The following is a 26,049-nucleotide window of genomic DNA, read 5'->3' as shown; positions in this document are numbered from 1 at the left end:
TTAAGTATAGTAGTGGTTCCAGTGGATGGGAGCTGAGGAAGCGTTGCTCTAAGTCCGCCATGAATATGTTAGCATATTGTGGTGCCATGCGTGTGCCCATGGCTGTGCCATTAACCTGTAGATATAAGTTGTCACCAAATTCGAAGTAATTGTGAGTGAGTACGAAGTGACAAAGTTCAGTGGCGAGGTTTGCTGTGGTTTTGTCCGGGATAATATTCCGTATGGCTTGCAATCCATCTGCATGTGGGATATTAGTGTACAAGGCCTCCACATCCATGGTTGCTAGGATGGTGTCATCTGGTAGGTTGTCAATGGATTGTATTTTCCTGAGGAAGTCAGTGGTGTCCCGTAAATAGCTGGGTGTACTGGTGGCATAGGGCCTGAGGATAGAGTCCATGTATCCCGAGACTCCTACTGTGATGGTGCATTTTCCTGCAACAATTGGGCGTCCTGGGTTACCCGCTTTGTGGATTTTGGGTAGTAGGTAGAATCTTCCTGGTCGTGGTTCCTGGGGTGTGTCCGTATCCTTTAGTCTTCTAGTAGCCATTGACAAACCTATCCTCCACAAATCTGTATAATATCCTTTTAAAGCCATCTATGCCCATAGTTGCACAAATGATGAGTACCAGCTCTCCAACTGCCACTTCCTGAACTGCAGAGGAGGCAAAGGGTGAGCTGGTACTATGGTTGCCAATCGCCTGCCCAAGGAAGACCCTCACACCATATTGGCTATGCTCACTCAACCAAGCAGTGGGAGAAAAAAATGTGTGGAAACAATGTAGTAAATGCTATGACATCATTTCCAGATGACTGTCTGTGATGTTCTAGGAATTTCCCCTATTCCCTATGGTCTTTACCATAGAGATTGTGGAAATCCCCAGAATGACACTTTGTGTGTTTTTACTACCTGAACTTAAAAATAGCTTCTTCTGCAACCAGCATTAGCCAGAAAGAATATAAAAACCTGAAACACCTGTTTATTAGATATGACGGGAGTTAGTGTTCACACAACCAGCAATTATCTCTCTTTTAAATTTCTTGCAGTTCTCGGGGGGGGGGATCCTGTACTTTCAGCCTCCAACCGAACAGATCACAATAACAGTCTATCAGTAAATCTGGGTATTGAGTCAAACATTGATCTGCTTCATCTGGTTACACTAACTGTAGACAAATTAACCACAAAATATGTATTTATTAATTAAAATATTATGCCACTTCTCCAGAAGAACCTGCCCAATGTGGCTTACAAAATAAACATAGTTAAAACATAGAACATTAAAAACTGTTAATTAAAACACTCAGCCAGAGGGTAAAGCATAAATCATCAAGCAGTTTTCAGGCTAAAAGCAACTATACAAATGATATTAAATGATCAACTCCTTAATTAATTAAAAGCCTGGGTAAAGAGAAACATTTTGGCCTGATGTGTTAAAGAAAGTAGTTTATGCACCAGACAATTGTCAAGAGGAAGTGATTCCATGGTCCAAGTGTCATTACTGAAAAAGCTGTCTCTGGTTGCCACCCATCTCACCTCTGACGGTGGGGGCATGGAGAATAGGGCTTGGGAGGAAGATATTAACTGGATGGCCTTTCTTCAAGTACCCTGGCCCCAAGCCACGTAGGGCTTTAAAGGTAAGAACCAGCACTTTGAACTGAATTGTACCCAGAAACAAATGGACAGCCACTGCAGGTTCTTCAGCACTGGAGTGATGAGATCCTTATATCCAGCCCCTGACAGTTGCCTGGCTGCTGCATTTGCTAAAGTTCTTGGACTGTTTTCAAAAGTAGTCCTTGCAGAGTGCATTGCAGTAAACTAACTTGGATATGATCAGAGCATGGACTATTGTGTCCAGAACATGCTTTTCAAGGAACGGTCAAAGCCGGCGAACCAACCAGAGATGATAAGGTCTCCATGCCATGGAGCAGACCTGAGCCTCCAATCATAGGCCAAGATCCAGCAGCACCTCCAGCCATTGGCTCGAGATAATCCATCTCCTCCACGACTTCCTGAACCTACACAGCCACTACCAGCATAAGCTCCCTGCACAAAAACGGAATATTGGTAACCGGGCAGTAATTATGGAGGTCAGTGGAATCCAGGGATGCCCTCTTCAGGAGGGGCGGGGATCACACAACTGCCTCTTTGAAGGCAGTGAGAACTACACTCTCCTGCAGAGAGGCATTTATACCTCCCAGACCCAGTCAAGCAACCCAGCCCAGCTTGATGCCAACAGCCATGAAGGGCGAGGGTCAAGTATGAATGTGATAGGCTGCACATTTCTAAGTAGCTTGGCCAGTTCTTCAGGCCTCACCAACAGAAAGCCATCCATACAACTAGGCCTGGGCTGCACTTCAATGGCATCCCGAGACTGAACTGCACCAACTGTGGGATCTAAGACAGAGCGGATGCGAGTGCTTTTCTCTGCAAAATATATTGCAAAAGTATCACTGTGGGCCTGTATGTTTTCCATGTTACATCCCTAGGGGCCTGGGATAAGAGTCCCTGCACAACCTAGAAAAACTGTGCCAAATGGCATTGCACATGCAATGGTGGTGTAAAAGCGAACTCACTTTATCACCATAAGTGCCACAGAGTAGGCACAATAATGTGTTCTCACCTTGGTTTAAAACTCACTTTGAGTTTTCCTCCAGCCAACCACACAACTGCTTCATTGCTCAGAGCAACTTGGCAAAGCAGGGGACATTCTGGGCTCTGCAGGAGGGGAAAGGGCTTCCCAGGATGATGGTGTCCACCACATATCCCGCAGATTGACCAGGGCTGTGACACGAGCACCAACCTCACTGACTGGAAATCCCCAAGAGGTGTCAGGAAACCACCGAGATCCATCAACTTCCTGAGGCAGACCCCCCACACTTGCAGAGGTTCTGGATGTCTGATCTTCACCAGGTAATGGTCAGCCTGTGACAAGGGCAATGTGGGAAATCCCCCCTTTATGGAGCCATGCATTTTGTCCCCAGAGAAAACCAGACCAAGGATATGCCCTGCATAGGGACTAGAATGTCCTGGGACAGCCCCATGGTTGTCATGGTGGCCAAGAAGCACTGAGCTGCTCCAGACAGAAAAGCCTCAGTAGGGACACCGGAATTCTCCAGGTAACAAACCTTTGGGTTCTAAATGCCAAACCTGAGACTGCCTCAGTCAGCTCAAGCAGGGAGACTGTTGGGCAGTGGGGTGGCACTCCAACAGAATCCCCTTGGACACCTGCTTCTGTTCAGAGTAGACAATACTGAGCCTGACCCACCTCAAAGGGTGTTTTGTTGTGGGGATAATAATGACATACTTTGTAAACTGCTCTGAGTGGGCATTAAGTAGTCCTGAAGGGTGGTATATAAATTGAATGTTATTATAATATTATTATTATGGTCTAGCAGTGTAAGGCAGCTTCATAAATCCAGAGAGGGTTCCTGTGATGCGGGCTCTAGCTACCACCCCTGAGTACACCTGAACAGGGGAGGGGATTGGGTTCCTTTACTGGAGGGCACCAGGAGTCAGCAACAGATGAGATCACTTGACAGTGTTGGATGTTGATATCCACCCAATCCCATGTGCATGCATGGATGGAGTGAGTGCAACTTCCAATGTCTTCACCACCACCTCTTGATGTTCCAACCCCCAACTTCTTTGGGAAAGTTCTCAGAAAAACAGTGGGGGTGGTTTTCTCCCCTCTCATTTCCTCTTCACATGCCTTTCAACAGTCCTTCTGTAAGTGGGGAATTGTGTTTGCAAAAGTTTGTGTAATTAGCAGGAGGCATAAAAAACAAGCTGGGCCAGACTTTTATGGGGGAAAGTGCCGTCAAGTCATAGCTGACTTATGGCAACACCCCCCTCCCTGCCCACTGGGTTTTCAAGGCAAGAGATTGTGAGTCTCTCTACACAAGACTTCTTACACAGAGATGCTCAAGTGAAATATCTTACATTTGTTCTCCTATTGTGAATACACATGCGCTGCTAGGGAGACAGAGTTCACTTGAATATAAGAGCACACAGAAAGTAAGTCACCTGAGCCTCCCAGTGTAAGTTGTCTTGTGTAGAGACTGGAGCTTGCCTGGGCTACCCAGATCAGTGGAGGCCAGCCTTCTACTTTTTTAAAATACTGAGCAGTCAGAAGAGGAGGACTACTGCCCTTCCCTGTACATCTGCAGTGGTGCCTCAGCCATGATGATGAAACAAATCAACTTGGTGATGGAAAATTGATTGCATCACGAGGGGTCTATTTGTACCCGGACAAGGCAACCATGCCTGTGGTTTCCCTGCAAGATTCCCGAAAGAGCAACTTGTGTAGCCCTTCAGTGCTGCGCCTCAAACTTTAGTTCTCTTCTGCTAGAAATGTTGAAGCTCTTTGCCTCTTACAAAATTGCCATCTCTCCCCTGCTCCCCTTCTGCTTTCCCTTGGTTAGAGGGAGGTTATCTCAAAGATCCAGAGGGACCCCCAACTATCAAGAAATCGTCTCCTAACCAGGAGCTCTCCTTGATAACTGAACACCAAGCATTCATCCCAGATTAGTAACCAGTAATCGGTCTGAGGAATGACTGCCCAGTAACTGTAATGCCAGGCTCATGTGAATGACCTACCAGGACAAATCTAGAATTCTGTGTTTTGTTTTAGAACCAAATTACATATCCCCCTTCTTTGTCTGGAATAAGTTTGTCTTTCTTTTGCTCTTGGACTCCTCTTCGAGTTACCTTGGAGGCTGGCAGCCTTAGCGCACTGTGCTCAGTTTCTGCAAAAGTGTTTGATGTGTGTTGTGCTGCGGAGGGTCCTGCCTGGTTTCTAACCTCGCCAGGCTCTTTCCAAACCAGCCTCACGACCGCTCTGCAGCTCCTCTTTCGCAGTCCTGACTCACTTCTTGGGAATCAGCCATTGCCCTGAATCGCCGACGGTAGGAAGCAGGAGGGATGGGTCCGCTAGCACCCGGTTGCCGGCGCCAGGTTTCCCAGCAAGGGGCTCGGCTGGGAGGGGGTGTTTTTTTCTTTGTGAAACTGACATGAAAGTGACTCGAAGCGAGCAGCTCTCGACGTTCCGGGCGCCTCTCATTAAACGGGACACGGATGACTTGAGCAGCTCTTCCCCCTCCCTCTCTCGCCTCCTTCCACCTCTTCTGCCTGTACGTTCGTGGGGAAATCGGAGGCAGAGATGGAGAGGCTGGAAAAACTGGTTCTGAGCAGGGAGTTGCCCCCGAAAATCCCAGGGCGCCTTGGCCCGAGTGTGGAGCTGAATTCAAACCCTTCCCCAGCCCGGGCAAAGAATGGCTGGCTTTGTGCACAGGCTGGGTCACGTCCCACCCTCGCAGGGTGCCTTTTGCAAGGTGCTGCTAATAGACAAATTACAGCTCCCAGCCTGTCAAGGTAGATAAGAGACCATGTGATGCAGCCCGGCAGTAGACGGGTGGCACCGCAGGGTAAAGGTGAGCAGCGCAGCACGGAGCGAAGCGAAGCTACGCAGGGAAAGGAGGAAGGCAGCAGCCGACCGCTCTGCTGGGAGCGGCTCATCCGGCTAGGCTCTTCGCAGCGGAACTATCTCCTGCCTTGATGCCCTGAAAAGTTTGCCGAGCGCCTTGATACAACACAGAAGCCCAGAGTCAGAGAGGGGAGACCAGCATGTCCTTTAACAGAAAGAACTGGTCTGCACTTTCCAGGTGGGTGCCGCTCCAACGGGAAGGACGGGTCTTCTCGGGCATCGCCTGCGTGTATAGGAAGGAAAAGGTCAGGTCGGTTTCCAGCTATGCAGCCGATGTGCTTAAGCAGCGAGGGGAGAGAGAAATCCTCTTTGCTGCCAAGTCTCCCAAGAGGAGAACAATGATTGTTTGGGGACGGCAACTCATTTGCATGACACTTTTGAAACAGTTACTTTCACTATAGGCTTGAAAGGTAATAAGTTTCAGTGGTTCACATGTACAGGTACATCCCTTGTTAACTTCTTTGCTGGTTGATTGTGCAAACTGTTGTGTGAAAAACATTGCATTTGAAGTGAGGCAAGGATATATAGGGGCCTTTTTGGTGGTTTATATCTGTGACAGTGAACATACTATGCAAGTCGTCGCTTGATGTTGCAGCTATCAAGTGATGACCAATGCATATGTGAACCAGCCTTTGCAAGTTTGAGATAACTAACAGTGAAATCCCAAGAAGAGTTACTCCAGTCTAAGCCCATTGAAATCACTGTAAGTGTGTGAACTGATAAGGTTGAAAAATATTATTTTGAGTACATGTGTGAAAGTTTTTCCAGATGTTATATCTATAATGGTTTATTCACACATACAGTGCTTGATGTTGTAAGCATCAAGTGATAAACAAGCCTTACTCAGGGCAACACAGCACCCCATCTTTCTTAGAGGTAATTGCTAAATAATCTAACTTTTATCTCAAGGTGACCCAGAGATGCAGGATACAACCTCAGTGGTACACCCAAGGAGAACTTGGCCATTAAGAGGATGCCAGGGACACAAATCACTTGATTTACAGTGAAATCCTAAACCCATTCTGTTTAGGACAGCCTTTTTTGATATAACAAAGTGGCCCAGGCCACTGTGCTTTTATTCCCATTTTACAGCTGGTGGAACGGAGGCTTAGATTTTACAAACTCCTACCACAAAGGAACCTCTTCCATTTCTCTTCTTCAGCACTTTAGATTTAAACTGGAAGCAAAATGTGGAGTGATAGAACAAACCCTCTGCCAACATCTCACTGCCCCACTCTTGCCTTCTTTGTGGTGGTGATCAAACTCATACTTTGATTCCCAAAGAGTGCCCCCTGCAGACACACCCATAGTGAGCTCACAAACTGTCATGTGATACTAGCCCTTCCTGGGCCAAGTTCAGCAATTGAATTCATTGGTGTTTGCACTGGCCCATGGTAGCTCCCAGGAGCCACCCTGTGGGAAAAGTGCAACAGAAGATAGCCAGACAAACAGCCTTTAGAGAAACCAGCATTTCAGAAAGTAGCATGATGTTAATTGATTGTAGATCTTTTAAGTCAACCTAAAAGCCTTGCTTTTTACTGGCCAAATGATCACAGTAAATATGATAACATCTCAGTGCAGGAAACAGATTGAGAATATTTAAAGAAGATTAATTATTTCTCAGGGTTGAATACCTATGACATCATGTATTCTTGGAGAAAACATCAGGTAGTTTGAACCAAGAACTGATACAATGGAGACTTGGGCAATTATTGCCCTCCCGTCCATATCTGGACATCCTGTTTTTGTCATGCCAACCAAGGTATATGTTTACCCATTACCTATGCAGAATGTTCCCATGTACTGGAAAACAACCTGTTTACAGCATATCCCAATAGCTGTCTTGTAACTTTTGGGGAATTTAAAGAAATGTAAATGCTCACTCCAGATACAAACTATTCAGAACAATGTCAACGGTGCTGAAGAGCTTGTCTGTTGGAGCAACTATAATTAAAATCCAATTAACAATCTATATTTTTAAACCAGTTGTTAAGAAATCACATTACCCTAATAATTACAGTGATGAATGGTTCAGTCCTATTAGGACTGTATTCATTAGCAGGTCATGGAAATTGATGACAGTATCATGATCACATTCATTGAGATTTTTTTCCTATTCCATTTGTGTTGATGTATTTTTTTTTTGTCTCCCTGACTATGAGCCTCATTCCAGAGGTGTTATACAGGGCAGGATGTGAACCCACATAACAAAGTTGTTATGGGATCTTAGGTGTGATACCAACTAAATTACAAATATAGTACAACCTGTTTTGCTCTAATATCCTAGGGAACATGAAATCTGCACACAACAAAGGTGTGCCCTGCGTAAAGGGAGAGAGAAAAACTGTTAGGTGCTGGAGGATGTAAAGCATCTAGAAGGATAAAGCTGCAAGGTCTGAGTAAGTGTAGTGCCAATGTTCTCATTAATAATTATTCAGATGCATTGGAAGTCCAAATGCAGATATGGAAAATGAAGGGAGGTTGATTATCTCTGGCTTTGTGCATATAACTAGGGATGACACATAAGGAGGAATTGTCAGCAATCAGTGGCCTTGCTGACTGTATGGGATATATGCGGAACAGTTATCCTGGTAATAATGGCAGAGGGTAACAATGTTAGCATATTGCAGAAAAACAAGCAGGAATCTAGTTGCACCTTAAAGACTAGTCCATTTATTTTGGACTATTGCCCACCTTATCAGGTGCATGTTATTCTGGTGGTCTGTGTGTGATCCCTAGCAGCCTCTTCCAATGGCCCTGACCCAGTTGCATGGAGGCCACACTGGTACCAGACTAGGTTGGGACCAGTTGCATGGTGACTGCCAATTTTGGCCCACTTGTGGTGGCTAGTGCTGGCCCTGTGCTGGACTGTATTGTTTCATGTTCGCTGTTTGGCTGGGTCTGGTTGCATGGGGGCAGCCAAGCCAGGCCATGTTGTATGATGGCTGCTGGCTTGGGCTCTGTTGTACCAGGTTTCATAGAGGCCATGGCTGACAGGCCAGGCTGAGCGGTTGGATCTGTCCCCAGAGATGTCTCCTCCATGAGGGAAAATAACAGGGAAAGGGGACAGGACCTTTTCCAGGGCTGTCCTTCCTCCAAGTCCACCCCTTCTCCCCATCATAGTTTTGCTTTACAGAAACCAAGGCTTGGAAGGCTCAGCAATATTGTTGTGGTTGCCTAGCAACCTCTTAAATAGCAACTGAGAATTCAATAGGCATTTTTTCCTTAAAACTATGTGTGTTGTTTCTCTTATTTGGGGAACTTTAATCCCCTGACTTAAAAAAAAAAGATTTCAGAATGTTCTTCAAACGTAGACTTCCTTCAAGTCTATAGAGAAACCCTCCATATCTGACCCTAGCTCCATTTGTGGATCTATTAATTCATATTCCATGGCTTGGTTTGGCATTGGATATATAATATGGTTGTTGCATTATAACCAGTAACGAAACAAACTTTTTCATTAGCCACAAGGGAACTGGGATCCCAGTTCTGAGTGTTTGCTCCCTTATAGAGAAAACGTGTTACACTGGAGCAAGCAAGTGTTTATGAATAGGACACAACCCCTGGTTTTGAAACTTTGTTTTTAATTATTGATTCTCTCTGTATTTGGTCTTTGAGCATGGATGGATATATTTATACATTTATTTATTTAAAACATTTATGTGTTTATGTACTCTTTTGGAGAGGCTATATAAAGTCAGTGGAATTCTGTCAGTATCAATCATCCAGAAAATGTATAATGAAATGTTTCTATAACAATGATCATGGCAGTATGTGCAGAAACTGAAACTGTGTGGAATATTCAACATCCTGAAATTTTCAACTCTGAGGTTAGTTTAGTGATAATGAGAATCTTCTGGACAATGACTGAATTCTTCCATATTCAATGGGAGGGCTTTAAACAGGTGATTTATTCATCAGCTGAAATGAGTGAAAATTAAGTAATTGGGCTTAGAAGGGTGTAGCTCTGCTTAGAATTGCACTCCCTACTGCTTAATTTTAGTCAGGTTGTGATCAAAGATATTAAAATATGTTATTTTCTATTTGTTCTTTGAGCATTTAAACCTGTTTTCTACAGGTGTATCTAGAATACCTATTTTGGGTGTAGGCATGATGGATGAGGAAGCCAACCAGAGGGCTGTCCAAGGATCCTCCCCCTTAACTCTAGAAGAGAGGAAGTGAGAACAATTATCCTATTCTTGCTAATTATCCATCACACCTCTGTTTATGACCAACATTAAGAGCCAAGTGTATGACAATAGTGTTATGTGCTCATCGGTCTTCCCCAGAATTTCAGTTTCTCTTGGAGTGCCACACCTTCTCATTCCTTATTGGTGATTCTGTACCAAAGGGCCATAAAATATGGAGCCCTGTGGCTCCAATCCCAATCATGGGATGGTCTGGATTTCCCCCCTTCCCCCTGGTTCTCCAGGCATTGCACATTCATTTTATAAAGACTATATAAAGTCAGAATTCCACTGACTTTATATAGTCTCTCCAATATGTATTACTACATATATAGCAGAGAAATATGATATGTGTTCTTCTTTAGCAGGGAGCCAGTTGAATCCCAGGTATATCACCCTAGAGGAGGGGACAGTGACAAGAACATGAGATATGGGCATCATCATAGACACCACATTTTCTAGATTTTTATATGTGATAATCAAGTTGGATTTCTTTTTTTTTGTAAAATGAAAACTGGTATTCTTAATAGATCACATAGCCCCAGGAAGTGGTTCCTAAAGGAAACTTCCAAACTGTGATGTTTCAGTACGGCTTGCACAAAGAAGACTTTAAAAGAATGTAACGAGTGAATGCATGGTGCTTCCTTATGCCATTGGTCAGCCAGACCCTTGGCCTATCAAGGTCAGTATTGTGTACCCTGACTGGCAGCAGCTCTCCAGAGCCTCAGGTAAAGATGCAGGATCCTTTTGGAGAGGCTGGAGACTGAGCTTGGAACCTTCTCCATGCAAAGCAGAGGTTTTACCACTAAGCCACAGCCACGCTCCAAGAGTGCTCCAACTTACTTGCCAACTTCTCTGAGAACTTGAAATTCATCACTGTTTTTATTATTGGTCTGAATAATGTAGAGGTCTCTCTGAAGTTTTTTGGCCAATTTTATTAGTTCTAACTCATCTAATATCACAAACATTGCAACAAGAGCAAGGTGATTCACATGAACAGTTATAAAAGCATGGGGCAGTTTTGATGTTCTTGAAATACTCATCCCAACTTGTAGTAAGTTGCCCTTACAACATTTTCTCTGAGAATGGTTCTAAGAATAATAGGAGCAATCCAGAGAAACCGAGATGGAGATTATGGATATGAACACAAAAGGTAATATTACCTTTAATGGGTCAGGCATGCATGGCTTTCTCTAGAAAGTTTAAAGGTAGTAAAAGACTTTGTGGAGTTTCACAGGCTCTTGTCAAGTCCAGACAGGAGACAAGTAGCCTGAGGATGACTGCGGAATCTGAATGAATGAAATCTCAAGTACCACTAGAGTTTGACCTATCCTGAATAAAGCCATGTACAGGCGCCATTTATGCATTAGTGGCATGGCACAGCATTTTCATAAGTTCATTCCATGCTGTTGCTGTAACTTTTAATGGTCTGGTACCTATATGAGTGGGTCTTGTGAATCCATGCTACTTTATGCCCGCTGGTCAGTGATTGCACTAGTAAGGGCCATGAGACTAGTCCTGTCCATGTGATACCAGGCCATAAAATACTGCAGCAATGCCACACCATGGCAACAGAGAAACATCTCCCAAGTTACTGCTGTAGGGCATGAGGGGCACAGGGCAGCCCCAGATATACTATAACTGGACAGAGAAAATTAGCATGGCCCCTGCATACGAAGGGCATATCACAGTCAAACCAGACAAGGTGCTAGATCTGTGAACGGATCTCTGCCACATTTCTGTGCTGCTGAGTAGCAACTGTGCCCCATATCTGAGTCAGAGCCATAATGGGGTGTGCATGTTAACACTTTGTGCTTCATTTTCCTGACCTCAAATGTCCAGAACAGAGCTCATTAGGAAAATGACTAGACAACATGCTCGTTTGTTTATTTGTTAATTTATTAAAGTATTTATACCTTGCCTTGGCTCAAGGCAGTTTACAAGTAACAATTCAAACATTGCAGATTAAAATGACATAAAATTAAAAGCTCTCAGACATCTAACACCCCCTGCCCCCATTCATACTCCATCAAAGGCCCTGGCAAACAAACAAGTCTTGCAGCTCCTCCTGAAGATCTCCAAGGCTGGGGCTCAAGCCACAATGGAAAAGCTCTGGGCGCTGATTGATCCCAGGCAAGCCATCCTAAGTGGGGGAACAGCCATTAGGTGGCAGCATGGTGACTGCAGTTGGTGCACACAGGAATATATGGGAGGAGATGGTCCTTTAGATATGTGGGCCCCAGTATATGAAAAGCTTTAAAGGTTATATCCACAGCTGAACTCAGAAACAAACTGGTAGCCAGTGTAGCAGCAGTTTCAAAATAGACAACTTGGGTTCCCATTGGCTAGCCCCCAACACAGGGTGGCCAGGTCCTCTGTGGACCAAACTAGGGGGTGAGTGATGGTGGGCCAGTGGGCCCATTCTCACATCATTGGAAAATGCTGTTGTTTCTGGCATAATATAGAAGCGACGAGTTGTGCTGTGGGTGATTTTTGTGAAAATCAGCCTCAAACTTAGCATTTGTGGCTATTTTTTAGAGAATCATGCCCTGCTGAGACCCATTGCTTCTAAGTCCCCGTGCTTTTCCACCCTGTTGGCCAAGTGAGCAATTGGGGGGCAGTGCAGCTGGGGGCAGGGGACTTGCAACCCTATCCCATCATGGCAGAGAACAGCTCTTGTGGGGCATCTGAAGTTAGGAAAGTCGCATGAGGGAAATGTTACCCTCCATTCTCCTACACCAGGGCCCTGATTGGAATTGGGGGTGGCAGGAGACTCAGTCTTTAGCACTGAAAGCATGCTGTTTTTTTTAAAATGGATCTTCCAGCCTTTTGCCTGGTTTTCATTATTCTCTAATTCATTCAAGAAATGGGATGGCTTCATCTCCAGTCTCATTCCTTCTGTATTTATGATAAAGGAACAGAAGAGCTGAGCACTGTCAGTTTGGAAGGCAGGAAAGGGAAGAGATATTTGGGAAGACTGAGCCCTGCCCTTGGAGTTGCTAATGATTTCCTGTTGCACCTTATTTTCTTATGGTATATCGTTTTGACAACAGGTTACAAACAGGAAAGCCCTCCCTAGGCATTCAGCTCCTCTCACCAATTACTTCAATGAATGTGAGTGATCAGCAAACTTACGGTTTCTTGGCTATCTCTGTCTGATATCAGTTGTACCAAACCAGTAATTTTGAGGTTCATTAATAAACACTTTTGGGCACAAGTGAAGTACTTAACACTGCTTGGGATTCTTGAGCCTTTCCGAGATACCCTTAGGACATAATATGCAGCCCAATATGGTGTAGAAGATTCCCATCTGCAATAGTAAATAATAGTGGGAAGAACAGGTAACAATCCTTTTACGTATGGTATTGCCTCCATATCTAGTGGTCCCCTTTGTGAAAGGTCAGCCCAAGACATGTTGCTGCCTGATGCAGCTGTGCTATGCAAGCAAAGGGACGAGTCCCAAAATTGCTTGCCATTTTGCAGAAGATGTTGCAGGGTAATTCGTGGGTGAGCTGCAAGCAGTCATCATGAATGGTGCCCTTGACTCCTTGTAGTCTTTACAAGGGATTTTTCTCTGTGTTGCTTCACTAGCACCCTAAACAATATTGTCCCAACTAAGTTGTCCAGATAGGTAGCTTCTGCCTAGTTCCCATGGTAAAAGTCATGCAATGGTCTCACTGTTCCAAAAAGGTTTTGCAGGAAATGACCGGTGTTGTTGCTCAGAACATAGAAGAGGTTCCACAGTAGTGGGTGAAAGGCACTGTCGTTGATTGGATAGAGAGCTAAGCTTGGCTCTGGGAGACTCATGTTTTTGTCCCAGTTCTTTATGGCTCTGAGAATGTCACTTGCTCTCAGCCACAATTCCCTTCTGTAAGGAAATGAGCATGTTATTGGTCTTCTTCTCATGGTTGTTGTCTGGGCAACAAAGGAAATTGTAATGTTGAAATGCTTTTTTTTGTTGTCAAATAGCAATATCTGAAGCTAATGCTTAGGATTGCTATTAATCATTATAATGCTTCCTAATTCTGGGAAACGTATCTATTTTTAAAAAAACATTCTAAACAGGGTGGTGCAGGGGTTGATCATCTGCTTTGCATGCAGAAGGTCCCAGGTTCAACCCCCAGCGTTTCTAGTTAAGATGATCAGAGAGTAGGTGATATGAAAGAGCTGTACCTGAGATCCTGGAGAGATTCTGACCATATGGACTTTGAGAGATCAGTGGTCAGCTTTGTGTGTTTCATTTTCACAGAGAGAGTAATCCATTGACTTATACATGGATGTAGGAAGCTTAGGGGTTAGACAACCTGGCGATGTGAAGGCCACAAGTGCACTTCTTGCTGAAACCAAGGTTTCAACCTCTCCTGTTTCTAAGACCCTTTGCTACATCATGGCAGCTAATAAGTGAGAAAGGACATGGCAAAGAAGGTAAGGAGAAAGTGCCAGTGGTGGAGAGAGCTATTTTCTTTTAAAAAATAGTTAGAGAATATCTGATGAAATTAACAGATGTCAGTTTTCAAAGAGACACAAGGAAGGAGGTAACTTCACAAAATATGAGTTACCTTGGCAGAACTTTTTGTGCTTTAATATGCGATGCAACAATATAATTATGTCCAAGCAAAGGAAAATGTAATGGAGGCTGGAACAAGTTATAAATAAGGCTGGATGATTGGGAAATGCATCATTCCTTAAGATCATATTCCCAAGTTAACAATTGGAACATGGGTCATATACTGTACTTTAGCCCAAAAGCTACCTGGATCAGGGGAATATCCAGTCATCTCTCCAGTGCCTATGCAGACAGCTTTCTCACAATCCCTTCCATGCAAGGCACACATGTTGAAGTTGCCAGTCCCTGCTGATCTCCCGAAGTCATAACATTATCTTTTCAGTTATGCAGATTTTGTTTTTAGGGCAGAGAAATTTCTGGTAAAAAGAAATCCTACCTTAGTTTTAGGAGTAAGACAAGGTGGTTAAAGGGGGCAAGAGAAGTTTAAAGCAGGCCTGGCCGGCTTCTTCAGTCTTAAGGGTCTAGATTTTTCTCAAGCAAGTTATCAGTGCTGCTGCTCTCTGTCTCTCTCTGTTTAATGAGGTTTGGGCTCCTTGTAAGTGCATGCAAATTAGCTGGAAACAGTTGGTCCCACCTGGAAATTTTGCCACCACCTCACCTCACTAGTCAGGAAGGCTGACTACAGCTCTGGTTCCCAAGCCCTGAGAGACATACTTGTGGTTTGCTGGAGATAGGCTTCAGGAATTTCTACTCCCCAACTGCTGCCACAGCAACCACAATTTATATACATCCTCCATTCTCAACTTCCTTTGAAAGAAGCCCAAACATGCATGAAGATAGTAGTGCTTCAGGAGGGTGTGCACTTTGAGAATAATTTGCACCAATCAGTTGTTTGATCTGATAACAAACTCATTTTTGCTTCCCAAGACTACTAAGTCATTCATGCCTACCTCATGAGCAGCCATGGGCTTTCTTTAAGAATGGTGGGTTTTCTAATGGCCAGGCTTGGGGGGCATTTTGGTTCACCTCCTTCCAGTCTCTCATTAATTCCCAGCATGTAATAAGTTTAAATCGGCAGTAGATTAAGTACTACATAAAAAATGCATAACAAATGTTTTCCAGTTATCTTGTTAATAACCAAGATAACTGTAGATGGGGAGGCAATTGAGAACGAGAGAGGATAATTTGCCCAAGGCCACCAATGCATCCATGGCTCAATAAGACTTTGATGTTTGGACCACACAGGTTTATTATTTATTAGTTCATTATGTAACTCTGCTTCTGGTATTACAGATTCCTAATGAGGTTTAATTTGCAAATTTGGCTTGGTAGCAAGGAAGACTAAAAATTCCCATGATTTGATTCCAATCCTGCTCTCTTTTTTGTGAACAAAAGATATGTAATAAGATGGTGAAACCTGTCCATCCTTAATTGTTCGGGAGCAAACACTTTGCTGATTAAGATGCAGGACATATTTTGATGACTGTTTTGTTGACATGTTTTGATGACTGAAAAATAAGAAAGTTTTGATAGTTTTTGCTAGAATTTCTCCAAAACATTATTTGACTAGCTTCTTTCATTAATACTTCAGATTTTATAGCCAGTTTAGGTTTTATAGCCAGGGATGGCCTTTCTATGAAACAATGAGGAAGTAATATATTCTAGGGGATGTGCCATCTTTTGGTTTCCTGTCCCAAGATCCATCTTTGTTTTGTTATATTTTTAAAGCTCCAGTCCAAAATGGAGATGGAGTGCATGACTTTTTTGCTTCAAGTAGTCTAAGGCATAATGTAGATGTTGCTGTCCTCATCTGACATGTTGACAATTGATAGGCAGTTTAATTTGTATGTGGGAGGAGACAGTGAATTCATATCTCTTGGAATTTTGGACAAATGAGATTTAGATAATAGAAGTATCTGTTCCTCCTGCCAGAACTATGCAAAGCACACTCCCAAACATCCTCAGCTAATATACAATCATGTGCCACAGAACTGCGGCTTTGCTATAGGAGAAAAGGCCTGAGCATTAATCTTGTAAACTTAGACCAATACAGTAAGAACCTTGCAGTATCAAATGTACTGCAGCCTATTTTTGAACTTGAAAGCCATCACACTGTTGCAAGTGTTTGGACTTGATGGAGTACCAGCAAACTGAGTAAGTTCCCTAGTTTGGAGCAGACACCCAAATATGCTGTTGGAAAATCTTTCCCAGCCTTGAGTCCAGTAGCAGCTAAAAGACCAAGAAGATTCTGAGGATATAAGCTTTCGAGAGTTAAGCTCCCTTCATTAAATCCCAGCCTTTAATTCAGCACATTGCAGCAATGCTTACAAGGAATAGGAAACCTTATTTACAAAGAAGTTCCAGGACAACAAGGGAAGAGATGGGAAGATCAAAGTGTAAGGACAGCTGGAGCAGATGCCCCTATCTGTACATTTCCCCCTGTCCTTTTCCTAATATGTTCAGGGACTCCTTCCAGTTTTGTCCTCTCAAAAACCCTGTGAAGAATATTGGGACAAGAGACATGACTTCCCAGGATCACCTACTGAACTTATGAAATTAAATCTTGTAGTGCCATCCTAAGTAGAATTTTTTTAAAAAAGGTAAAGGTGCAAGTACTGAGTCATTACTGACCCATGGAGGGATGTCGCATCACGACATCTTCTTGGCAGAAATTTTATGAGGTGGTTTGTCATTACCTTCCCCAGTCATTTACACTTTACCCCCAGAAGACTGGGTACTCATTTTACCGACCTTGGAAGGATGGAAAGCTGAGTCAACCTGGAGCTGGCTACCTGAACCCGGCTTCCTCCAGGATCGAACTCAGGTTGTGAGCAGGGCTTGGGCTGCAGTACTGCCACTTACCACTCTGCGCCATGGGGCCCAGTAGAATTATACCTTTCTAGACTCATTGAAGTCACTGGGATGTAACTTTAATTAGGATTGCCCTGTTACTCTCCCTGGTCCTATTCCAACATTCTAGTCATTACCCCATACTGGCCTTGGCCTACCACACCAGTGGTAAGAACACCAAGATGTTGGTTATCACTGCATTTTCTAGCAGAAGGCTTTAGAGCAACTTTAACAGCAGTTGTGTGGCACTGTGACTCAGCAAAAGACAAACTGTTCAGTTGTAATAGGAGTAGGATTACCAGGTCCTCTGCATGCCAAATCCTAAGGCTCATCAGGTGGGTCCTGGTGATATCACATTGAATAGCAATAATTAATTATTGTACTTCCACACACCACTGGAAATTCTACCACATGGTATCTGTGGGCTTGTGTGTATCATAACTAGGTGCCTTTGAAGAGATATTTTCCATATAAAAAATAGCTTGAACATTTACTGTGTGCCAAATGTAAATGTAGCTAGTGCCAGGCTTAATGGCTCGGATCCTGTAAGCTGCTGGGGGTGGGCCCAGCATTGCACAGGATCATGGGATGCTGCATGACACCACAACATCACTTCCGACCACATAGCCAGAACTGATGTCATGACATAGTGGCAATGCTCTAGAGCCATCCCCCCAAACTCTATGGTAGGAATGAGCTCTTGAAAAAAAATGGAATTTTTTGAATTAAGATTTCAGAAAAGGTATCCATAGTGGTGTTCTGGATTATTCAGGTCTCCAATACCATTCTGGAATTCATATTCAGGTAATTTTTTTTCAGAATGCTGAATTTTTGGGGTCCGTTATTCCCTGTGCAGGACTCTTTCTAGGGGACTGGAGTGATCGTTTTTCAAGAAAATGAAACCAACATTGCAGGGAACCTAGTCCTGCCTGTTCACTAATTCTCTCCCTCAAGTTTCATAGAATTGGATCAAGGTGTCCTATTCTACAGGTCTCTGCAAAAGGTGTCCCAAGCCATCCTACTTGTCTCCTTTGTTTCCTATGGGGGGAAAATCTATGCTTTCTCTAGAGTAAAGAAGCCAATAGCTAAACACAAAAGAGCAAAGCCTCCAAATGCAAATAGAACCAACAAGCCAAACCGAATCAATGTCAAACCAAAGAAATCCAGTAGAACCATGGGAAATACAATCACAATGCCATAAGAACATAGGAAGAGCCCAGCTGGATCAGACCAGTGATATATCTAGTCCTGTGATCCATCTAGTCCAGCATAATCTCTCTCCAGAATATTTCTGGAGGTTTTCTGCACCCTATTACTGATATTCTGGAAAATCTGAACATTGCTCTGGACACCTGAATATATCCAAAAATATCAGTAAGGTATTTTTGGATATATATTTGGACCAGAAACTAGAGTTGCAAGGTGTCCTCCTTACCCACCTGGTGGGAGGGAGGGGGGACTTCCTGAAGTCTTCACATGCACGTGCTACCGGTGCAGGATGATGTCACTTCCAGGACTGATGTCCTTGCACAGGCTGCGGGAGTTCTGTGTTTGGAGCCTAAATTGGCCTGGCATGAAGCATGGGAGAACTCCCACAGCTTGAACAATGATGTCATTCCTGGGAGTGCACCCTGGGAGGCCTGTTTTCACACCTCCCCCCCTCCAGCCAGATGAGTTGGGCAGGGGGGCAAAGGCCTCTACTGGGTGACCAGCAACCCCACCAGAAACATCTGAATGTACATTGCTATTCTATGGTTTTACCATAGAATTTTACAGAGTTGCTGGAGTGCCATGGCAACTCATGATGTCATTTCCAGTTATGCTGCTGGATGTGACATTGTGGCATTGCACCATTGCGACATCACCCCCCCCCCCCAGTTTCTCCCACATGCTGCACTGGACAGCAGTAGGGGATTGGAGGCAGAGGACAGGAGGTGTCTTGCTATAGTAAGAGACTTGGTCCCCTCTGCTTGGATCCCAGCCCTTTCTTCTGTTTCTGCAGTGCGTTCTCTATTGTGAAGGCAGTCCTCTGTTGCAGAGGGTATACTGCTGGTGCTAAGTGCTTTCAGCTCAGCATCTTGCAATAAGCAGAAATGCTTAGTCTTGGAGGAATACAGTCCACATTGGACCACCATCTCCAAAGGATAGGACACACTGTGTAAATGGACGAAACAGTTTGGTTCTAAGACTTTGTCTCCCATCTTCAGTTTATATGTGCAGTTGTTTCCATGAGCAGGCATGCACTGAAGGTGTAGATGTGAACATCCAATGTGCAGGCTGGCTGATAGTTCTGAGATTTCAACTTGCTGTGCTGGGACCCAAGCTCCAATTTCATGGCAAAAGCCTGAGTTCTGGCTGAGTCCTGGTACATGAAGGTATTAGGCCCCTAAAATGACAATCCTGTTATTAGATTTTTGCTAGTTTGAAATCTTTGCAAATGTGCATTTATATACCCTATTACATTGTTTACTGAAATAACTTTAAAATTGTCTGTACTGACTCGCACTGTGTAATCTGCCTTGAGTCTCAGTGAGAAAGGCAGACTATAAATAATGTAAATAAAAAAATAAATAATAATAAAAAATGAAAACAGAGCAGCATTTTTGTAATTTGTTTGTACAATCTGGGTTTCACACTGCAAGTTTTCAGCTAATTTTTTTTAAAAAATAAGTAATCCCTCAGACTATTAAACAACAAGTCTCTTATCTTTCGGTGTGTGTGGTTTTCTTATAGGTGTGAGTGGAGAACAGTGATCACCGTGGCACAGGCATTGCTGCAAACTCTGCATGCATAAAAACAAAACCAGGCCACTGTAGAAGTGGGTGGGGCGGCCTTGTTGTGTTCAAAATCCAACAAAAGGGCCTATGAGTCATGAATGGCACAGGCACTCCTGTGCATTTCAAGCAGCTTGGTGCCCTTTCTTGGTTCACTACTAGTTGAGGGTGGATAGCTTGTTGCTCCGAGTCTGATTGTAAAGTTTAGTGCCAAAGGTTTCTGGATGTTTCCCTCTCCCTGGCTCCACAATCGTTTTTCTTGCTTTTCCTCTTTTCCTTGTTCACACAGATTCTCTCACACAGAAAAACAACACAGCTTAACTTTTATTGAAAATAAAACTCAATGGGGTGATAATGATTAACCAGCCCCCTGTGATTGCTGTACACTGGCGTGGCAGAGCAGGTGACAAGGCACCTTTCATGCCACAGTCTGTAGTTGTGGTTCAGTCTGTCACAGGAGTCCTCACCTATCAAGGTGTAGCCATCAAAACACGTGAACAGTGCTGGAGGGCTTTCACTCAGAGCTTTTTGTGGGCCTCCTTTACGCTTATCTGCCATATGGTTGCTCATACACAGCTAGGCTTGCCAACTCCAGCCTGGGAAATTTCTGGAGGTTTGCAGAGAGAACCTGGAAAGGGTGGACTTTTTGGAGGGGAAGGAGCTTAGTAGGTATGTGACGTGGTAGAGTCCATCTTTTGAAGCTGCCATTTCTTCCAGGGAAACTGCCTGCTGTAGTCTGGAGGTCTCCTTTCAGAACTCCAGGCTTCACCTGGAGGTTGGTATCTCTATAACACATCCTCCTCTGCTTCTCTGCACATGTGGGGGGAACCAGGTGTTGCAGACTGCAGGACAGTACAGGAAGATGCAATTGTTCTTACAACACTAGCTAAGTCATGTTTTGATCAACCAGGAGGTGTGTTTACAAAACCTGTCAGAAAGTTCCGGGGCAAAGCTGGTACAATCAACAAAAGACTGAGGTTATTCCTCAGTTTGTATTGTTGGCCTTGTGTTGTTTAAAGCACTATGAAAGCAATAACAACCGCAGTCTGATAGCATTTGTAGGCATTAGTGATGTGCTGCAAAAATGCTATAACACTGGTGGAATTCACTAGTTCTGGCATAAAATATTCTTCCATTAAGCACCATTGCTGCTAGAAAAGCAGTAAAATGCAACAGATGATAGGAGGATTCCCATACTACATCCTATCACAGTATTCATAGGCATTGTATGAAACGGGAGGCTTTGTGTTTGTGTATGCACATTTATATACCTGATCATTTCAGCCAAGACGTGTCTTTCCACCCCCCATTCACCTCTATCTCCAAAAAAGTTTTAAGACCTAGTGAAGGCCCACGAGTAACAGCTCTGGGACATGTATGTGCACACTCATAATTTTTAAAAAGCCTTTCCCACACGGTTGGCTTTCCCACGTGGTTGGCTATGTGCTAATACCCAAAGCAGAAGAGCAGGAAATGTGCACAATGTCACACCTTTAGTGTGACAGGTGATGGTGACACCTCCACACAGCCATAAAATTGTAAGGCAAGAAAGCAGCTGGGTACAGCTCTGTGATGACAATCTGGGTTGGTTCACTTTGATAAGCAGTTGCCATGGTCAAGTAGTCCAACAAGAATCGATTGCCAGGGAGGCAGGAAATCAGTATAAGTGGTTCCCTGAGCCAAAAGAGCGGCAGATCAAGTGGGTAGAACTTTTTACCTCCTTATTTGGTTCATTTTTACATGTGGCTGGCTTTTGGTGCTGGTTTCACCAAATATTATAATCCAGATTTTTGTTTTAGAATTGGTACAAGAATTTTGGGCATGGTACTTGGATGTGTGTGTCTCAGAAAGCAAATCAGATATGTGGTACATAAAAGGCAAATGTTTTTCATGTGTTGGCATCATGAGGTAAAATAATACAAGCAAATTGGAGATTCAAGAATATTCTATATAATGGTTAGCCATGCTTTCCAATCTTCTGACATATTATGGATAAAAGTAAGGGGCACTTGTGCATGCTTGTTGCAATGCCCCTGTTTGTACACTCAGGATCACTGCCAGAATCACCCGTAATCACACTTTATTGATGGCTTTCTTCTCCCCCTGGTGTATTCATGAATATTCATTTTGAATTATCTTTAATAACAAAGTCTGTGCTGATTTAAAGACAAACAATGTGTTTGTTGTTTCAGTTAAAGACATACTGGAAAAACAAAATTGTCTTGTTGCTGTGAGCTTTGTAAACTGCATTGTGTGAAATGGGAGGCTTTGTGTTTGTGTATACACATTTATATACCTGATCATTTCAGCCAAGATGTGTCTTTCCTTCCCACATTCACCTCTAGCTCCAAAAAAGGTTTAAGACCTAGTGAAGGACCATGAATTAAAAGCTCTGGGACATGCATGTGCATGCTAATAATTTTTTAAAAGGTACCCCAGGAGAGGAACATATCACAGAGACTGCTCTGAATGGTCATTGGATTGCATGTTCTATTTAATAAATTCCTTTAATGATATTATTGGTGTGATATTTCTGCATCCACAGATAAGACTACCAGAATGTGGAATGGCTTAAAACAACTCTTCTATGAACAGCAACTAAAAAATCTTGCACAGCAGTTTCTAAGCCTTGCTCTAAAATAAACTAAGGCAATGTGATCTTAGGGGAAGTCTAGAAATTGCCAATTCCTTAACAATTGCAGAATATAAGGGAATATCTCCAAACTGTAAATTCAGTCACTACAACTGGGCATGTCAAATATGATTACAATAACTACCAGAGGATTTTTGAATGGGTACCTAGGCATGAAAGCAGAAGATGGGACTGGACAGAGAGAAACAAACATGAGTAAAGTGGTAGGAATGGTAAAGGTTCCTGAAGTAACAGATCCAGAGGAGTTAGCCGTGTTAGTCTGTAGTAGCAAAATCAAAAAGAGTCCAGTAGCACCTTTAAGACTAACCAATTTTATTTTATTGTAGCATAAGCTTTCGAGAATCAAGTTCTCTTCATCAGATGCCTGATCCGAACTGGTCAAATACAGAAGAGGAGGGGAGGGGAAAGAACAGGACATATATCACAAGAAGACAGGATGCAATTAGTGTGAAGGCAATCAAAACATTCCTTTGCTTATAAATGTAAACATCCTGGAAAATGATACCTCTCTCTCAGAAGTCCTGGGTGGAAGACCTTTCCTTGCCTACAGACAGCCCCCCAATCTTAAACGACTTCTCACTTACAATCATGAATCGGCCAGCAGGGCCACCAGCACAGGTACCAGGCCCTGCAACAGACCCAGATGCCAGCTCTGCCCCTATATCTACCCAGGGAATACAATTACAGGACCCAATGGCATCAACTACACTGTCTCTGGCTCTTACAGCTGCTCATCCTCCAATCTGATATATGCCCTCATGTGCCAACAATGTCCTTCTGCTCTGTACATTGGACAAACCAGCCAACCTCTACGCAAAAGAATAAATGGACACAAATCTGACATTAGAAATGGAAACGTCCAAAAACCAGTGGGAGAACACTTCAATCTACCAGGACATTCCACCAAAGACTTAAAAGTCGCTGTGGTTCAACAGAAACCCTTCAAAAACAAAATCCAACGGGAGGCTGCTGAATTGGAAATCATATGCAAATTTGACTCTGTCAAGCTGGGACTGAATAGAGACTATGAATGGTTATCACATTATCACAGGTAACAGATTTCCTTTACAGAGGCGTGGTCTGGGGGAGCCCAGAGACCTGGTGTGGGCTTTGTTTGTCAATTATCTCAGCCTGAGTGCCTGTGGGCTTTCGGAGACCACAGTTCTCTTTGTCAGATGCAGCTGGCAGGGAGAGCTGTGGTTATCGAGGGCTTATACTACATAGGAATTGTATACCTTCACTGCAGCAAACTGACTCCACACCAAAAGGAGATGTTTACATTTACAAGCAAAGGAATGTTTTGATTGCCTTCACACTAATTGCATCCTGTCTTCTTGTGATATATGTCCTGTTCTTTCCCCTCCCCTCCTCTTCTGTATTTGACCAGTTCGGATCAGGCATCTGATGAAGAGAACTTGATTCTCGAAAGCTTATGCTACAATAAAATAAAATTGGTTAGTCTTAAAGGTGCTACTGGACTCTTTTTGAAGTAACAGAGGATAGCTAAAGCAGGAATAATAGGTGGGGTAAAGGTGAGAGTGGGCAACTTTCAGATCAAAATTTCAAAATGTGTAGACAATTTCTTTTCCACTGTAATATATGCAATATGTATTGTAATATGTACGATATAATATATGCTTTGTTTCAGATTTCTGTAATCCTAGTCCTATTACATTGCTTATTGGAAGTCTCATCCTATTGATTGCATTATGTAATCCACCTTGAGTCTCAGAGACCATACATACATACAGAACGGTAAAAGGTAAAGGTAGTCCCCTGTGCAAGAACCGAGTCATTACTGACCCATGGGGGGATGTTGCATCATGACATTTTCTTGGCAGACTTTTGTTACGAGGTGGTTTGCCATTGCCTTCCCCAGTCATCTACACTTAACCCCCAGGAAACTGGGTACTCATTTTACCAACCTTGGAAGGATGGAAGGCTCAGGGCGAAGCTACAAGTGACGAATGACACTTGAACGGCAAGTGTATCTCTCCCTGTTCACTTGCGCTCCACTCAATCCACTTGCCGTTCAAGTGTCATTCGTCACTTGTAGCTTGGCCCTGAGTCAACCTTGAGCCAGTTATTTGAACCTGGCTTCTGCCAGGATTGAACTCAAGTCATGAGTGCAGAGCTTGGGCTGCAGTACTGCAGCTTACCACTCTGCGCCGCGGGGCTCCTTACAAACATACATACCCTTTCCAAACTGAACATTGACTTCAGCCATTAACTGTAGATGAGTGCCACTTGATTTTTTCCCCCTTGAAGGGGCTTGGAGAGAGACATTTTTGAATTCTTTCTGTTAGGTCTCTAGAAATGTGTGTTTGCCCTATTCATGGCATTAGAATGCCAGAAACAAAAATAGGGAACCATATGTGTGCTGTGGAAGAGTTTTCCTTCTTTTATTCCCTACTACTAGAACTCTACATCTTGATATTCTTCCCATTGTACAAGCTTATCTGGAGTTAAGGTTGTTGTGATGAAAAAGGAAACAAGATGCCTTCTGGAAGTACTATGCAGAGAATATTTTGTGTGCAGAGCTGCGATGTTTGTTGAAAAAAGAGACATCCACAGTGTTTTATGAAGTTTTATTTATGTTATCTTAAAATAAGGGGGACAGCTAGTAAGAAAGGAGAAAGTTGTGTGGAAAGTATTCTGTCCTTTTGGTCTTCTCTATTCCTGAGGTAACATCTGAATAAAATGTGGTTCTCCTTCTTTCATGCTTTTGTCTTCAGCCTGGCCCAACAATGGAGTGTAGAAGATGAGGAAGAACAAGAAAGGGAGCGCCGGCGAAGACATCGGCAGTTGAGTTCCAGCTCTGATGCCAAGCAGGAAACTTCCAGTACAGAGCAAAAGGTCACCTGTCGAGTACCAAATAGGTATGTGTGTATGCTTATGGGTGGCAGGGGCGAATGCTCGGGAGGCTGTTCTAGAAATTACAGACTGGCACATAAGAGAGTCTGTTTGGCAGTGCAGGTTGAAATGGTTTCTGGCTGTCACAGAGCCTGACCTAAATTCCACCAATTCTGAAATCAGGTGGTATGTTTCTGTTTATTCTAATGGATTAAGTTAGGATGGGGGGGGGGCAGATACATCAAGATAACCAGAGATTGGAGGGGGTCATGGAACAGCACCTGTTGTCCCTGCTTCTGCCCTCCACATATTGATCTGAAAGTCTGAAGACAATTTTATATGTACAAATTGCATGCTGACAGCCAATGTGGTGTAGTGCTGGACTAGGAAACTCACATTCTAATCTCACTTGTGCCAAGTAGTTTACTGAATGATCCTGGGCCAGTTGCTATCAGGCTTAACCTATTTTACTCCTAGAGGCTGCACCATGTAGGCCGAACATTTGAGTGCCAGAATGAAGGACTATTATCAGGGCCTTGAACTTACGTATTTATTTCATTTATACCCCACTTTTCACCCTAAATGGGGATCCAAAATGGTTTACAACATTGTCCTCTTCTCCATTTCATACTCTCAAAAACTCCATGAGGTAGGTTAGGTTGCAAGTGCATGGCTGGCCCAAGATCACCCAGCAAGCTTCCATCTGGGTCTCCCAGATCCTAGCCTAACCACACCACCATTGTCC

At 43.5% G+C, this 26,049-nt stretch overlaps 1 protein-coding gene across 1 annotated transcript in view; it reads left to right on the top strand.

The window, feature by feature from the left end:
* The first annotated feature begins 5,359 nt into the window (after positions 1–5,359).
* Positions 5,360–26,049, top strand: part of LAD1 (ladinin 1) — a 38,510-nt gene continuing 17,820 nt past the window's right edge. The window contains exons 1-2 of the mRNA XM_054980980.1: positions 5,360–5,658; positions 25,187–25,330. Coding sequence (XP_054836955.1) covers positions 5,621–5,658; positions 25,187–25,330 — 182 coding nt within the window. The 5' untranslated portion in view covers positions 5,360–5,620. The remainder of the gene's footprint in view (positions 5,659–25,186; positions 25,331–26,049) is intronic.

The sequence above is a fragment of the Eublepharis macularius genome, chromosome 5 (assembly GCF_028583425.1).
Source record: "Eublepharis macularius isolate TG4126 chromosome 5, MPM_Emac_v1.0, whole genome shotgun sequence".
Lineage (NCBI taxonomy): Eukaryota > Metazoa > Chordata > Lepidosauria > Squamata > Eublepharidae > Eublepharis > Eublepharis macularius.
The sequence above is the reverse complement of the archived record's forward strand: the minus strand, read 5'-3'. Positions and strand labels throughout refer to the sequence as shown.